Here is a 15,950-nt window from a genome sequence, read left to right as displayed (position 1 = left end):
CCTATTGGAACGAATTATCCGGTTTTCAATGCATCTCTATGGGAAAACGCGTTTCACTTAACGATGTTTTCCCATAGCAATGTGGTTTTTTTTGGAACCAATTAACCTCGCTGTGCGAGGCACCACTGTAGTTTTAAGGTAAGCAAGATCAGTGCTCAGGGCAGAAATGGCAGTAAAAGAGATATGTGTACTAACTAGGTCTAAGTTAATGTCCCATTTATCTATGTATGTTGGCACCTGTCCCAAATAAAATATACTTAATGCAGAAGGGGGGAAGTTAAGGTTGATTTCCTTGTCTTTCCTGTTGCAAGAGAGCTATAATTTTATACCTGTGCCCATCACACATGTCTAGTTAATCCCTGCTATGAGTCAGCCCCTGTCCATATAATTCGTTGCATTAACTCCTTTTTGAGACTAGCTCGAAGAAGGAAGTTGAACTTCCCTGTGCATTTTGATAGTCAAACTAATATTGGAGAACAAGGACTCTAGGAGATTGCATATATTTCTTGGAAATGAGTCCCAGTACTAAAGCCTTTGTGTGTTGCAACTCTTTCTTTGTGTTAAGCTTAATAAAGATTTGATAAGAAAATCTTTCAATTTCAGATGAAGGCAGTGGCTGGTATGAAGATGTCTTACCAAGTACAGCAGGCTATCAACACCTCCCCAAAAGAACCTGTGAGGGGCTTTAGGCAGGATGAATCCAGCAGCGCTTTGTGCTCGCATCTGTACTCTATGATCCGAGGGAACCGGCAACACCGACGAGCCTTTCTCATTTCCTTGCTCAACCTCTTCGATGACACAGCTGTGAGTCTAAAGCAGCCATTCCAGTCTCTTCTGTAAAGTGACTGTGATAGCCAGGCTTAAAGCTGTGCATGTTAAAATGGCTTGGGAAACTGGCATATTTTAATTTATTTTGTTTTGTTTTATTATTAAGTATTTATAATAATATGGTGACTTACATTTAATAATCTGGCTTCAAGTTGCTAGTTATAGTTGAAGATATGCAGCTGCTCCCTCTTAGGGGGTAGCAGACAATGCAGTAATTTCTTTATGATTGGCAAGGGTATTTGCTCTGGGTGGAACCTGGGTTTTTGCCTCCTTCCTTTCATACTCCTCTTTGCCATGGATGAGATCATCCCTTCATGCTTTATCATTTCTTGGCCCAGCATATCTTCCTTCCAGTGCCACTTGGATCTTTGTTTCTCTTCTGTTTTGATCCTACACTCATACATGTAGCTGAAATGGGCTAAGGCTCCCAAGGAGTATGCATGTTAAGAACTGGGATAAGCATCGTAAATTTGTAACAGAAGTTGGGCTTTAACGTCTGAGCACAAAATTTAAGATTAATTTGGATGGTTATATTTCCTCCTTTTTACTTTCACAGAAAACAGAGGTGAATATGCTTTTGTACATAGCAGACAATCTAGCCTGTTTTCCTTATCAAACCCAGGAAGAGCCACTTTTTATAATGCACCATATAGACATTACCTTATCAGTTTCTGGTAGTAACCTTCTGCAGTCATTTAAGGAGGTAAGTGAAATTATATTTTAATATCAATTTTGTCAGCAGTTGCCTGTTCCACACGGCCATCTCACAAATCAGTGTGTTTCATATCTTATTGTGACTGTGTCAACTGTCTTGGAGAGGCCTTGACTCAAAAGGTGGTACAGAGTAGTAGTTGTTGTTTTAAATAATATTTAGAACAGTGACAGTGAACCTTTTGGGCAAATGTGCTACTGATAAAGTTAAAAAATGTGAAACTGCCACATTATTGAGCAAAATTACACAGATGTAGCCCACAGTGTCTTGATTTGCCTTTTGCCTGACTTAGTATGGGAAGAGGCAGTGTGTCTGTGTGTGATAACTAACTCCATAGATCTTTTTCCTCCTCAAAAGGTGCAGCAAACACTTCCTCTTTTGTACCACTTGTGGCATTCTAACTGCAGACAGTTAGGAAGAACTGAAGTCAAGTAGCTCACTGTATAGTCCCTTTGTAATATTAGACTGCATGGTCTTTGAAACATGCTGATCTGGGATCCAACTTTAGTCTCAGTTAAAATCTGTGCAAGAAATTTGTGTCAGTGATTTTTGTTGATGTGCAGTCTGGGATGTCCAGAGATCTGCTATATAGTATGGTTTCTTGCGTTCCTATAAAATGCCTTTCCAACATAACCATGAAAGAATGGTGATTTGTAGCTTTTGTTTAAAGCACAGTTTTTATCAGTTAGTAACAATCATCAGTGTGGGTCAGTTATCCCATGAATGGTTTTTACGGTGATTAAGGATAATCCTTATTTGCAGCACTTCCTTCCAGTACATTTAGAACTTTAAATATGAAGTGCTTAGACAAGTGTGTTGTGCTCTGTTACCCGTGTCCATTTCAGATGCACAGGGGAATAAGCTCCTTGCATGTGCCATGACTGCACATTGCCCTTTTGGTAGGAGTCAATTAATTATGTCCCATAGAAAGAGAGATGGAAAAGCACAGCTGTCTTTTATGTTTTTGGATCGCAGCTCCCAGCCTTCCTCACTAGAGGCTCTTCAGGTTAGAGCAGATGGCAGTTGATGTTCATCTGAGTATGGAGGGCACACTTTGCACACCCTTGCTTCTCAGGCAAAAAGATTCATGCAGAGGGGTTCCTATACATAGGCATGGTCTTCACATATGCACTCTTTAAGTCAGAGTTGTTATCTGGAAACTCCTCCCACGCTGCTGGGTTTATGTGAAAGGGACTTAGTGTTAGCACAAGGGATATATTTCATAGGCTCCTTCAGGAACTTTTGTTCTTTCAGAAGAATTTTGAAGTCTTCTCAGATAAGAATTGTGGCACCACTTTCAGTTTGTCATGTGTGATAAAGTAACTGTAATTCTCTGAACAGAAGTCCTGCAGTAGTATAAGGACTGCTACTAATAAATGTTTCTTTTCTTGTGAACATAACTAATATGCTCGATATTAGATGGGATGAATGAGTGATGGAGGTTTCAACCAGTCTGCAAGTTCCCAAATTTTGTCATCGGGTTTCCCATGACCAGGAAATTGATTATTTCACACATGAATAATTGCGTATTAGAAAGGTCTTTATTCAAAAAAGCTGTAATATTGTTTGCTGTTCTTCTGAAGCACCTGTATCATTCTCTTTCAGTCCATGGTGAAGTACAAAAAAGAAAGGAAGCCTTCGTCTGATGAAGAAAGCGAGAGTGAAAGTAATAGCGAAAGTGATAGTGAAAGTGAGGAGGAAATTCAGAAACCCCGGAAGTTACGAAAACGTGTTGGTTCTGATTCAGACACAGATGAAGAGAACGATATAAATGCTGTCATGAAATGTTTGCCAGACAATTCAGCTCCTCTAATTGAATTTGCAAATGTCTCCCAGGGAATATTGTTGCTTTTGATGTTAAAACAGCATTTGAAGAACCTTTGTGGATTTTCTGATAGGTAACAGTCATTTTAGTTTTTGTTGCTTGTCTGATAATCTCATGCAATATCCACATCCCTAAAATTTCATACAAGATTAACATTTTAGAATTTGAATGAGTTTTGCGCAATACCAATATGTCTAGCAAAACTTAGTCTTGCAAAAATTCTCTTTACATAATGCTAGACTAGTTTTTTACTTTTGTAAGGGGATTCAGTTTTTTTATAGTTGTTATATTCAAGGAATTTAAGAGCAATTTTCTAACTTGTAATATTTCCTTGATTTTCCTGGTATAGTAAAATACAGAAATACTCTCCCTCTGAATCAGCAAAAGTGTATGATAAAGCGATAAACAGGAAGACAGGAATTCACTTCCATCCAAAACAGACACTGGACTTCCTTCGAAGTGATATGGCTAATTCCAAGCTCACAGAAGAAGTGAAGAGGAGTATAGTCAAACAGTACTTAGATGTAAGTATTGAGATGCTTTTTAACTCCCGTTTTGAAGTACTTTCAAATTCTCTTTGTTCAAGAGTGAAACTGACATGTAGTGGCCATTGAGTTGAGAGTTTTTTTGCTGGTCCAATGACACAGTAATCGTACTGGAAATATGTGCCTGATGCAAATAAAAAGCTTTCTATATGCTGCAGGTTGCATCTGGTAACTTTGGCATGAATACCTGAAGAGGACATGTTAGTTATGTAGATAGAAACTAGATATTTTGTCATACACCATTTTAAAATATAAACTCTATTAATTAAAAAATTCTAAGAACAACCATTTTGAACAGTTAACAATGTCTGACCTCTCTCTCTTCGATACAGTAGTATTATTTATTAGAAAAAATATTATACCATGACAACCAGATAGTAGTTTTCATATGATGTGTGCCAAAAATCAAGAGGGACACCTTTATTTGTTGGTTGTTTAAAATCTTTTAGCCCACCTTCCTCCTTAAAAAGGACCCAAGGTGGCTTACAACAATTAAAAGACAGTATATATGTTAGCAACCGTGAGTATACAGTACTAAAAGGATCAATGAATGCAATACAAAACAAAACAACAAAACAAAACAATACCAAAATACATTCAATGCAGTAAGGTACAACAACCTGTTTTAAAAACCCCATTATTCAGCCATTCACTCAGGGAAAGCTTGACCACTTGCAGAAAAGACAGCAATACACATCAGGGCCTCTTGACACATTGCACTCAAACATGCTGGGTTCTCTATTCTCCAGTTCTTACTTTCTCTGCATTCTCTCTCTCTCCCCCCCCCATCCTACTGAATTATCTGTATGTTGGTCTAAAGGACACAAATGAGAGCTGATTGACAGTTCTTTAGTGTCAGGTGAGAGAGTTTGCTATACATAAGTTTGCATCATGCTTGAGTCGTGTTGAGCAGGTGACCTGTTGAGGGAAAGTGATAAGTATAGCTATTCTGTCCTTTTGCCAAGAGCTGTGGAAAATGGAAATTAGTGAACTATTTTGTGTTCAGTTGTTCTAAGTAGTTCAAGGTCAATAAAGAAAGTAAAAGTGCATTTTTCATATGTACTGAAAATAACTTATCCTTAAGAACTGGCTGTCAAAAAGCTTATGCATGATATTTCATCCAGGCTCTTTTTAAGAGGATTTCTAATTTAAGTTCCGTATCCTTCCTTAGTTCAAGCTTCTTATGGAACATTTGGATCCTGATGAAGAGGAAGAAGACGGAGAAGTGTCAGCTAGCACAAATGCTCGCAACAAAGCTATTACCTCGCTGCTCGGAGGAGGCAGCCCTAAAAACAATGCAGCTGAGACAGAGGATGATGAGAGTGATGGGGAGGATAGAGGAGGAGGCACTTCAGGGGTGAGGCGGAGGAGGAGTCAACGTATTTCGCAGCGTATTACGTAAAATGATTTTTATGTGCTTATAAATGTCAGTCTATAATAAAATGTACACTGAGTAATGTAATCCATATAAAAACATTTTGTAGATAGAAATTCTTAACCATTTATACAACTTTTTGTAGAAAGTTTTAACAAAAAACACAATAAAAACATAGAGATTTTATCTAGCAGAAAAAAATTAATTTTCCTTTGGAATGTACTGTGTGTATCCTTTTTATTGTTGCCAAGTTTTCATGTAGCTTTATGATTCGTTTGTACATATAATTTTATATATCAAGTTAAAAGACACGGGTACAAATTAAAATATGTGATTTTGCAAGGATATGTTAACCCCTTGGCGCTGGCGGTCGCGGTGCGTCTCATTGCCGGCAATGGAATGTGTGCCGGGAAATCCCAACTCCCGGCGTCAAGGGATTAAAAGCAATAAAAGCAATAATTTCACTCAAGTTCTTTTGTGTAACACTTGGTCTTTTTTCCCCTCCCAATGTTTTAGTCATTGAGAAGGTCAAAACGAAATTCAGACTCTACGGAGTTGGCAGCACAGATGAATGAAAGTGTTGATGTCATGGATGTCATCGCTATTTGCTGTCCAAAGTACAAAGATCGTCCACAAATTGCAAGAGTAGTACAGAAAACCAGCAATGGCTTCAGTGTTCAGTGGATGGCGGGCTCCTACAGTGGCTCCTGGACTGAGGCTAAGCGCCGTGATGGCCGCAAACTGGTGCCTTGGGTAGACACTATTAAAGAGTCAGACATTATTTACAAAAAAATTGCTCTAACGAGTGCTAATAAGCTGACTAATAAAGTGGTTCAGACTTTACGATCACTGTATGCCACCAAGGACGGAACTTCCAGCTAATGCATTTGTACATGCAGCCAAATTTTACAGGAAATGAAATAACAGAAAAACTTGAAATACCAACTTTCTGGCAAAAAAAAAAAATCAATTTAATGAAGAGTAAGAATGACACCTGGGATGCAGGAAACAGAAGGAAATGTTTGGTAAACATTTTTGTGGGAGCTTCCTTCGCTGTTGTGCAGCAGAAACTTCTCAGTTCATTTTTACTCCCACTGTATAATAGTTTAACAAAAAATGTTTATATCTTGAAAAAAAACCTTTCTGTTTAAAAAAATAAACAAGTGAATGTTGGAAATTAGTCTGTTAATGTTCTTAATAAAGTGTTCTTGGAGTTTAACCTAGCAGCGGATGGCTTTCTTTAGCTTAGCCCAGTTTCCAGGGAAGCATTGTTTTTCCAGGCTGTAAAGTGGCAGAATCTCCTGGATATATAATTTATTCTGTTGGGGGAAAAAGCATGCAGTATCTATGACCTATCTGCAGGAGGAGTTTTTGTAAATGTAGATTTTGATGTATTAGGTCACCCTGAATAATACAAGAAAAGGGATCCCCAGCAAATCTGGTGGAACGAATACTGCAATAAATTTTTTTACTTCTCTTTGTTACTTGTCTGTTTCCATTTGAATTTCTTATTGTAAAGATCTGTTTAAATCCATTTATATTATTTTGCAGTCTTTTATGTAAAATTTACTATATTGGTGGTTTTCAAAGCAAGACATAAATATTGTTTATACAGTTTGTATAGGCTGACTTCTGAATAATTGGTATCTTTTATTTTTATCCCTTAAAAGGGTGTAAACACAAGTTAATTCTAGGGTTTTATTGTATCCTGCAATATTTAGTATTAACTATATATGATTTAGCACTGTGCCAAACACATTTTCAAGAGTACATTTTGATATAAAAAGAAACTATAGTTTATGCCTTGTATGCTTCAATTTTTTCTAATGCTGTCTATATGGCAATGTTCAAAATTTAGGGGGAAAATAACCATCACTCCATTCTGAGCAATTCACTCCATATATTCATTCAAGATTAATTATAGTGATCAGGACATCACCTGTGCACCTGGGTCATATTGCTAAATTGTTTTTGTCTCTGAAAAGCAGAGATTCTTAGCAGCATTCCTGCTACTTCTTTTCTCATTCACGTTCTGAGGTTACACATGTAAGAAGAGTAACTTACAGTTTTGCAAATGTATCTTAAATAATTATTTTACATGTTGGGTGGGAACCTTGGGTTGTATTGTAGACAGGTTTTATAATTACTTGGAGGCTATTTTCACCTTTTATACACTGAAAATGATATTTTAAACAATCTCTTGAGTGGTTGCTTCAATATATATTGTCACCACCTTTTCATAAGCTACAGTACTCTGTTTTATTCTTCGTAGGATGTAATGAAGTTGATTTTTTTCATAGTGACCCAAACAGAAGAAATGGATGGTATCAACAATAATTGACATAATTATTTTAAAGCCTTTTGTCTTTTTTAGATAATTTAAAAGTGGATATCCATGAAAGAAACGTAAAAGAGTTTGGATGCATTATTTTTTTCTATAAAATTAATATTTGATGGGTTGTGGGTTTTCTTACATTAATATTACAGAGCTCTAGTGTGTTACTTTATCTGTGAGGAATAGTAACACAATACTGAAATTTGTTTTCTTGTACAGAATTTAAGAATTAAACTGACATGACTAATTTATCAGAATCTATTTAATAATTTTCTATGCATTTTTTTATCTTCTGGAGCAAAATTAGTTTTTAAAGATGGGAAAGAAGTTGTACAATCAGTCATTCAATGCGTGTCTTCCCTGTTCTTTGTAATAATATATTAGCAGATAATAGCCATTTAATCTTGTAGGTGCTTACAAATTGATCTTATTCATAATGCCACCTAAGAATACATTAGAATACATATTTGGACACCTACCTGTTGTTCTTACTGCTAATTAAGATGTTCCTCACAGTGATTAACCCATTATACATAGTTCTCAATGAGAGCTTGTTGAATTTTACAGAATTCGTACCAAGTGGTTTAGTTGTTTCTACCAGAAGTTCCCAAAGGAAGGTGGTGGTAGGGGAACACTACTAGTAACAAGTAGTATATTCTTTTGCTCCCAAAAGGGTCTTAAAGATTCCACTTCATTCCACATACCTCTGTTATATGTGGGAGTGAAAATGTTGTATGGCAATATAATGGCTTTCTGGCTCCAGTCTACATGATCCTGTGCAATATCATTAACCAACAGTTCATATTTTTTTATTAACCTTTGTTATATGTTACATGCCATCAAGTTGGAACCAACTTATAATGACCCTCATAGGGCTTCCAAGGTAAGTGAGATATTTTGAAGGAGTAGTTTTTACCACTTCCACACCCCATTTTCCATGGCTGAGCAGGAATTCAAACCCAGGCCTCTTGAGTCCTAGGTCTCTCACTCTATCCACACCACACTGGGTAGGTATCCTTTGTAGTTGAAGGCATACATAAATTGTATTATGATGAACAACAGGTTCAGGCATTATACATTGCCTGTTGCCAATTACAAAATAAACAAAGAACAGTAAGAAACAGCCCTGGAGACAGGTCTTGGCAGTTTGTCAATTTCTTATACTTGAATGCTTGAATAAGTTTTTTTCCCTCCCCCTTTCCTGTTATCTCAAGATCTAGTATGGCCAATTGAGTACATTAGTTCTAGAGAAACTCTTCTAGTTTTTATGTCAGGTTTACAAGAACAAGATGGTGTCTTAAACAAACTGCATGATATAGATCTTAGGACAGCAACAATCTGAGCTGGTTAGGTCTGAGATACTACTGAGTCAACTACTGGTTTTGTGACGGTTGAAGGTCTTAAACAGAACTGTACTGTTCTCTTAAGTGTCCCCAAATGGTCATGGTTTGGTGCGATTATCTCTAAACTAATATTTGCAGTGATTAGAATAGCCAACTCACCTGACAATCAGTTGTCCTCCCTGTGTGTTCATGAATATCATTGTGTCATCCATTTGTATTTTATAAAAGGCAAACTAAGTGAAGACACACTGGTAGTAGTAAATTAGTACAAACTGATTTATGTACAATCTTTGTCTTTGAGTAATTGGATATCAATTTTAGGCATGCCTTGAAATGACAGCAAAAGGATCCTGAGTCTGTTGGTTAAAGTTCGTTTATAAAATAACTGCATAAGCTTTTCTTCAGAGTTGCTAATTATTTCTTCATTGGCATATACTGCTTTTCAAAAAATAATCAGGAGGCTAAAGGTGGGGGTGTTTCTGGAGGCAAATAGCAAACCTAGGGCTAATCTGGGCTAAGCAGCATTTCACCTGAGAACAACTGAAGGTAAGAACACAATTCTTGAATCTTCAGCTGTAGAGATAGCTTAGTAAAGATACAAGGTAAAACCCAGTGCTACACTACTCAACCTCCCCTATTTAGATAACTTATGCATTTCATATTTTAATCTGAATTTTCCTGTTGGTATCAAAATTTGCTCAGTCCTCATAAGAAAAGAAAGACCTGAAGAAAAAAAGCCTGTTCTAATTAGGACTGTCCGGCTTGTAAGCTGTAAGGCAGGAAGCCCACATATTGGCTGAAATCCTGTTACTGAGCATAGTAGGCAACTAGAGTTTGGCCCATTGAATTAACTGTGATTTGGTGAGTTAACCTCTGTAAGTTCCACTGATTCAATGAGCCTACTCGTGATTACACCAAGCAACCAGATTTCAGCTATTACATCTAAATACTATAAGTGGTTTAAATACCATATTACATTTGATTACTATAGGGATGGAAGAGAGTATAGAGCAGTGTTCCCCAACGTTTTTCAGACCGCGGACCGGTTCGGGGATGCTGGCTCCCTGCGCGGACCGGTTGAGGGGTGGGGGCACCCCTGTGCTCACGGGTGGGCATATCGCGCTTGTGCGCATGCATGACACGCCCCTTGCGCTCATGCGTGAACCACCTCTTGGCCGAGCCCGGCCTTGAACGGAGGGGTGGTGGCTTCACCATGGCAGCCAGCAGCCAGGAGCAGACTGGAGCCGGAGCGGAAGGCTGGTGGCTTCACCATGGCGGCCAGCAGCCAGGAGCAGGCTGGAGCTGGAGCGGAGGGCAATGACCTCGCCTCCTCTCAAGAACTGTGCCTCTCCCAGGGGGCCCCTGTCTGTGCTCCTAGGCATAAGAGCCACTCGACCACTCCAACAAAGACGCCGGTAATTCCCCTTACACAGGTGCAAGTACAAATGCATGTACAAATGGGAGGGGGGAGCCCTATTAGTCCCTGTAGGGATGGAGCAGTGCGACCCCGACCCGGGCTGGCTGCCGTATTCCTTCATGTAGGGGCGTCTATAGTGGAGCGATGGGAAACCCTTCCCTATTCTCTGCCTTGAATGCAAGGATCCGAGGGAGCGACAATGGGGTGGGCAAGGGAGGCGAAGCCTGTGTGTGTGTGTCGGGAAATGGGGAAGCAGGCGGGGGCTCAGGCACTGACCTCCATGGGCTCGGAGGACTCCTCTTCCTCCTGCTCAAACTCTTTGTCTGGGCTGAAGCTGAGCTTGCCCAGGCTTTCCTCATCCGGTTCCTGCTGCCCCACTTGTTGTTGTGAGGTGATGGAGGGTGAGGTGGCCCAGGAGCACGCCAGCTCCAGCCTCACCTCGCCGGGCCCACCCCAGGCCGTGCTCTTTGGGGACTGCATGGCGAGGAGAGCCAGGAAGGAGCCCGCAGTGTCCCCGCACCGCCTCCCCTCCCCGGGGCCTTCCTTCCCGCCCAGAAGTGACTCGCCTGCTCCCTCAGGGGAAAAGCTGGCCCCTGAGCACCGCATTGCCCAGCAACAAGGAAGGGCACGCTGCTGGGCCTGCTGGGAGATGGAGTCTGTGTGCCTCGCTGTGGCCCATGGGAACTGTAGTTTGCCCAGACTCTTCCCCCCCCCCCGAGGTTGTCGCTGCTCCTGGCCGCTGGCGAAGGTTCCTGTCCTGGGCTTCACTAGGACCAGTAGGATGACCATCAGCTGCCCCTTCCACCTTGATCAAAGAGATCTGGCGGCGGCAGTCATGAGCCTGGACTCCCCGCCTTCCCTGCAACCAGCGGCAGCTCAGCTCCTCGTGGCTGGGGGCCAGGTAGTGTGGGAGGAAGCAGCCGTTGCCGCCAGGCAGCCACAAGGAGCTGAGCTGCCGCTGGTTGCAGGGAAGGCGAGGAGTCCAGGCTCGTGACTGCCGGCGCCAGATGTCTTTGATCAAGGTGGAAGGGGGTGCAGAGATTGAGGTAGCAGGTGGCGGAGGCCGGCCTGGCTGGTCTGCAGCACCCGCTGGTGCTCCAGGGCTGCCACTTTGGCAGCATACTCAGCCAAGAAGGCACGGAAGCCCTCGTCCGGGAAGGCCTGGCTCAGGCGCTCTGCCCGTCAGCTTGAGGTCCTCCAGGGTTGAGCAGGCTGCCATGGTGAAGCTGCCTCCCCTCCGCTGAAGGCTGGGCTCGCCCAAGAGGTCGGTGTGTCACGCATGAGCATGAGGGGGCATGTCACACTCGCACACAAGCTTGAAATATCCACCAGAAAGCGCGACACGCCCCCCGTGTGGGTGGGCGGGGGGGGCGGTGATCCCTGTCCGCGGCCCAGTCCAAGGCAGCCCATAGACCGGCACCGGGCCGCGGACCGGGGGTTGGGGACCCCTGGTATAGAGAATTAAGGAAATGTCTGGCTATCTAAAATAGCAAACCTGCATACTAATAGGGCTTTGGGGGAAGCACCTCAAGATCCCCTTCATAAAGATACATTTAAACAAACCTATTTTTAGTCTGCAGCACTGACTTCAGACATTAGGTGGTCAAATCAGGACAGAGGAAGATGCAGTCTGTCTGGTTTGCCATATTTATTTTGTCAGGGAGCCCCTAAATCGCTCCGAGTGAGCCACTAGCACACAAGGAAAAACAGCAGCTGAGGCAAGGGTGCTGCTTCCCTCGCCAGGGCCTCCAGTTTAGAAAAAAAATAGAAAAAAGATTGCTGCTGTGTGGTTAGGGTGGGGAGAACAGAGAGAGCAGGTGGAAAGGCTGAACAGGCACTCACGTGGAAGAAGAGAGAGGGGGGAGAGAAAAAACAAATACCACAGGGCAGCAGAGCACTAAGATGAGAGACAGAAGGACTAGTAATAGCTATGCAAACAAAGAGTATCTGGGTGGGTTAATGGTTGCTGCAGGAATTCTAACCTTTGTGAAGCTGGACATGTGCAATCTTCCAGGGACAAAAGGTGGTTCAAGGTGAGGAAATCATATTGATGTGCAACCTAACTTCCCAATCTTTGCAGTCTACTGGCTAGAATCCTATTGTTGGTGTAACTCATACGGGTAACTTCTGATAGCCAACTGCTTCAAGTTATGAAGTCGTTTTATGTTGCATACCAAGTGGTACAATTCAGTGTGCAACAAATAATGTCACACTGACTTTGTAACGTGCAACAACTTAACTGCCAAAAACTATATACCACTTGAATTATTCGAGGAATAGAAATTTAGCAAAAGTAGGAATATTTTTACTTTCCTTCCGATGATACCTTTATACATTTTTCTACCTTTGGTGTTAAAACCATGCAGAATAATGAGAAAATAAGATCTGGGCTACAGCACTAAGTATCCTGGGGGACCTAGGCTACAGTCTTGTTGGGAAAAGGGGGAACAGAATGGCAATTACACAAGGGTTTTTCTTGTTCTCTGGCAAGCAAGTAGGGAACTTCTTCCACCATCTTCAGAACAATACATTTGACCACAGGACAACTCTGCTCCCTCCCAAAAACACCTCACAAGTGTCAAAACAATAAAAAACACTTTATTAAGTGTATACAGTACTTGTATTTAAATATAAAGCATAATTCAATATAGACTGCAGAATCTGTAGTCTTAAATCAATGTGCATTTAAATCCTATCTTAACTGAACTATTACTTTCAGAAATAAAATTGTAATGTCTCAAGAGGCTGATTTGCCAGATTTCCTTAACCTTTGTATGTTTCAAAAAGGCTATGTATACTTGGGCATTAGAACCATTCTGCATAATTCCACTATCTGGCTTTTATATACTAATCTCAATGAACAGATAATGAAGAGAACAAGTTTCTTTTTTCTTTTTTTAAATTTCATTGTTTTTTTTCCTGTCAAATGCAAAATTAGGTGGATTCGTGTGTGATGTTAGGTTGATGTGTCTTGAGCAATTTCACTACTGGTTACTCTTCCAAATCATGTTCAGTGCAATCCCACTTAAAAGGGTGGACCGGCATAAACACTTGGCATTACTTTTCTTCTACATTTGCTACCATGGCCTCTACCGCATTCCAGTCAAGCTTGCTAAGGATGCTGCTGGTACTTTCAGACACACTATCAAAATGATTAAGGCTGGCAATGGAGCAACCATCTTCTTGAGATGTCTCCTATAAAAAAAAAAAGCAGAAATGTCATTGGAAGAGGAGGTAGAAATGTCTTTTTACAGTCCAGCAAGAACACCTTGGAGTGGTGGTTCCCCTTGAGCTAAAATCAGGAAAGGTTTATAGTGATACTTCTCCAAAGGGGCAATTATATGCAATGAATCAATTTTCTCTCTGTGCCCCTAACCATCACCTTTAAGGTAGACTGGGCATCATCTAACACCACAGCAAGACACCAGCAGGAAAAGAACAAGTTGCATATAACAAGACAACAATGGCCATCATTGCACAGTACTGTATAACATGTAACTTGAATGAAGCATCAGGGTTCCTGACCATAGCAATTTCCTGCAAAATATGGCATGTGACAACTGCTAGAAGATTGCATATGTCTGACCAGTGCATGTCTCTAGAACCTTCTTGGATCTTGGGAGAGTTGAATGTATTAGTTTAGCAGGTATGAGAGGTTATTTCTTCTGGAGAAAGGAAAGGAGTGAATACTAAAAAGCATCCCTGTTATTTTGCCAAAAAGCTTATACAAAAGCAAAAAACAAATGCTGAAGCCAACTCAGAGGCATGCCCACCAAATCAGGCAAAAGATATCTGGTAAACAAGTGAGCTTCTCATCTGACAGTCAGCCTGGGGTTCTTTTAACATTCCTTGGAGTAAAATTGCCCTAGAGTGGATTCAGACATCAGCCTCAGCAACCAAACTGAGAAGAACCAAACAGGAAATACCTGTCAAAGCTTGCTCAGTGGTGGATGTTTTCTGATGCCAGTGTCTTTTGCCAGCCTGGTGGTTAGCCTTGTAACAACTGAAAAGTTGTGTAGGTGTCAATTTCCCAATATTCATTAACACTGATAATTATGAATGTCATCCTCTTCAGATGGGGTGGGGCAGTTAGGCAGAGGATCAGAGGGCTCAAAAAGAGCCAGTACGGTGTACTGATTAAAGTGCTGAATTAGGATGCAGGAGGACCTGTGTTCAGCTTCCCACTTAGCCATGAAACTCTTTGTGTGACCTTGGACCTGTCATACTGATTCAGCCTGACTTACTTCCTAGGAGTATTGTGAGATTAAATTGGGAAGGAATAAAAGAGCTATCTATATATAGCTCTTTGAGCTCACTGGAGGAAAGGTGGAATGTATGAAACAAAAAAACAAAACAGCAACAACAAAAGAGCAAAATTCTAAAAAGAACATGAACTATGAGAAACCATGAATAATCAAAAAAGCCCTCCTTGCTTTGAGAACCTGATGTGCCTGAAAAGATATGTCAACAGAAGATGATATGATTAAAAGGATGGTGGGAAAGAGGAATAATGTGGTCTCCTAGAGCAACATGTGGTCTCTTACAGCAACATTGCACTTTGTATGGACAATCATCTTGCCTTTTTCAAAGCACAGTATCTTGTCGTTCAAGTCAACATGTTGAGGATTCACTTAGAATGGACCGTTCTGGTAGCTTGCTATTGCTTAAGGCCACCAGTGGCAAAACTTTTTTGGAACACACTCTTCTTCCTCTTCTCATTCTTCCCCTACTGGAGGCTGAAGGTCATTACTGCTATTCTGACTTTGGTTTGGATGTTGCACAATATCATTGTGACGAGTTGCAGCATCTAATCTCCAGCATCTTTCAGCCAACAAGTTCCTGTCAGATTAGAGGTTGAGGGGGAAGTGGGAGGGCTATCCTTTCCCCAGCAAATTCCTACCCCAAAGAGTAGACACCAAAGGGATTGTAATTTCTGTGATTCATCCACATTTGACATCCACAAGGAAAAATGTATAAGTCGTGGAAATTCAAATGAATTAATTGCATTCAGTGCAGATTCTCCAATTTTAAATTTTGTTGTAGTATGCAAAGTCCAGGTGCAATGGTCCATTTAAAAATATCCTTGTCCAGGTTGCATTAGTAAAAACACACTGCAAGCCAAGTCTTGCTGTTTGCTATCTTTCTATTGCCAAATATACTTCAGATATTCAGAACCCGAAGCCTAGTTAACGTCACACTAATATGGGTGGCTGTGGTTTCTAGACCTGTCAAAGTATCAATTCAAGAGATATGGCAGGTCTCTCATGTGAGATGCTCCCTTGCAAACGATTGCACCTTAACTGATATTGTTCTGACCTTCAGCCTGAGGAGGAATGGCTTGTAATCATCATTATGTTTTAATGCCACTTTTGCTGCCTCTGTACTTTTGCAAATGGCTTCCAACAAGAGGCACGGGACTCCCCAAATGTTTCACGCTTGGTCCAGCTAGAGGCAGGAACACTGGGGATCATAGCAGTTAGTGGATTCTATAGGTAGGCCTGGCTCATAATTTAAGCATAAATATGCTTAATAAAGGCATAAAAATGCTGAATGGCCACAAGACAACCATT

At 41.0% G+C, this 15,950-nt stretch overlaps 2 protein-coding genes across 14 annotated transcripts in view; one reads left to right on the top strand and one right to left on the bottom strand.

The window, feature by feature from the left end:
* NIPBL (NIPBL cohesin loading factor) overlaps positions 1 to 6,769 on the top strand; it is a 232,471-nt gene extending 225,702 nt beyond the window's left edge. For 4 of the 5 annotated variants that reach the window (XM_020795682.3, XM_020795685.3, XM_072992835.2 and 1 more), the window contains 6 exons: positions 604 to 804; positions 1,385 to 1,531; positions 3,146 to 3,438; positions 3,715 to 3,889; positions 5,082 to 5,267; positions 5,802 to 6,769. In XM_020795682.3, the coding sequence (XP_020651341.3) occupies positions 604 to 804; positions 1,385 to 1,531; positions 3,146 to 3,438; positions 3,715 to 3,889; positions 5,082 to 5,267; positions 5,802 to 6,167 (1,368 nt within the window). In that variant the 3' untranslated portion in view covers positions 6,168 to 6,769. Of the gene's footprint in view, positions 1 to 603; positions 805 to 1,384; positions 1,532 to 3,145; positions 3,439 to 3,714; positions 3,890 to 5,081; positions 5,309 to 5,801 lie in introns of all 5 variants that reach the window. The other variant, XM_020795684.3, reaches the window with a different exon arrangement.
* Positions 6,770 to 12,956: 6,187 nt separating this feature from the next.
* CPLANE1 (ciliogenesis and planar polarity effector complex subunit 1) overlaps positions 12,957 to 15,950 on the bottom strand; it is an 84,451-nt gene continuing 81,457 nt past the window's right edge. For all 9 annotated transcript variants that reach the window (XM_078384475.1, XM_078384476.1, XM_078384478.1 and 6 more), the window contains one exon: positions 12,957 to 13,575. In XM_078384475.1, the coding sequence (XP_078240601.1) occupies positions 13,438 to 13,575 (138 nt within the window). In that variant the 3' untranslated portion in view covers positions 12,957 to 13,437. The remainder of the gene's footprint in view (positions 13,576 to 15,950) is intronic.

This window comes from Pogona vitticeps, chromosome 2 (genome assembly GCF_051106095.1).
Source record: "Pogona vitticeps strain Pit_001003342236 chromosome 2, PviZW2.1, whole genome shotgun sequence".
Taxonomy (NCBI): domain Eukaryota; kingdom Metazoa; phylum Chordata; class Lepidosauria; order Squamata; family Agamidae; genus Pogona; species Pogona vitticeps.
This window is presented reverse-complemented; position numbering and strand designations above follow the sequence as displayed.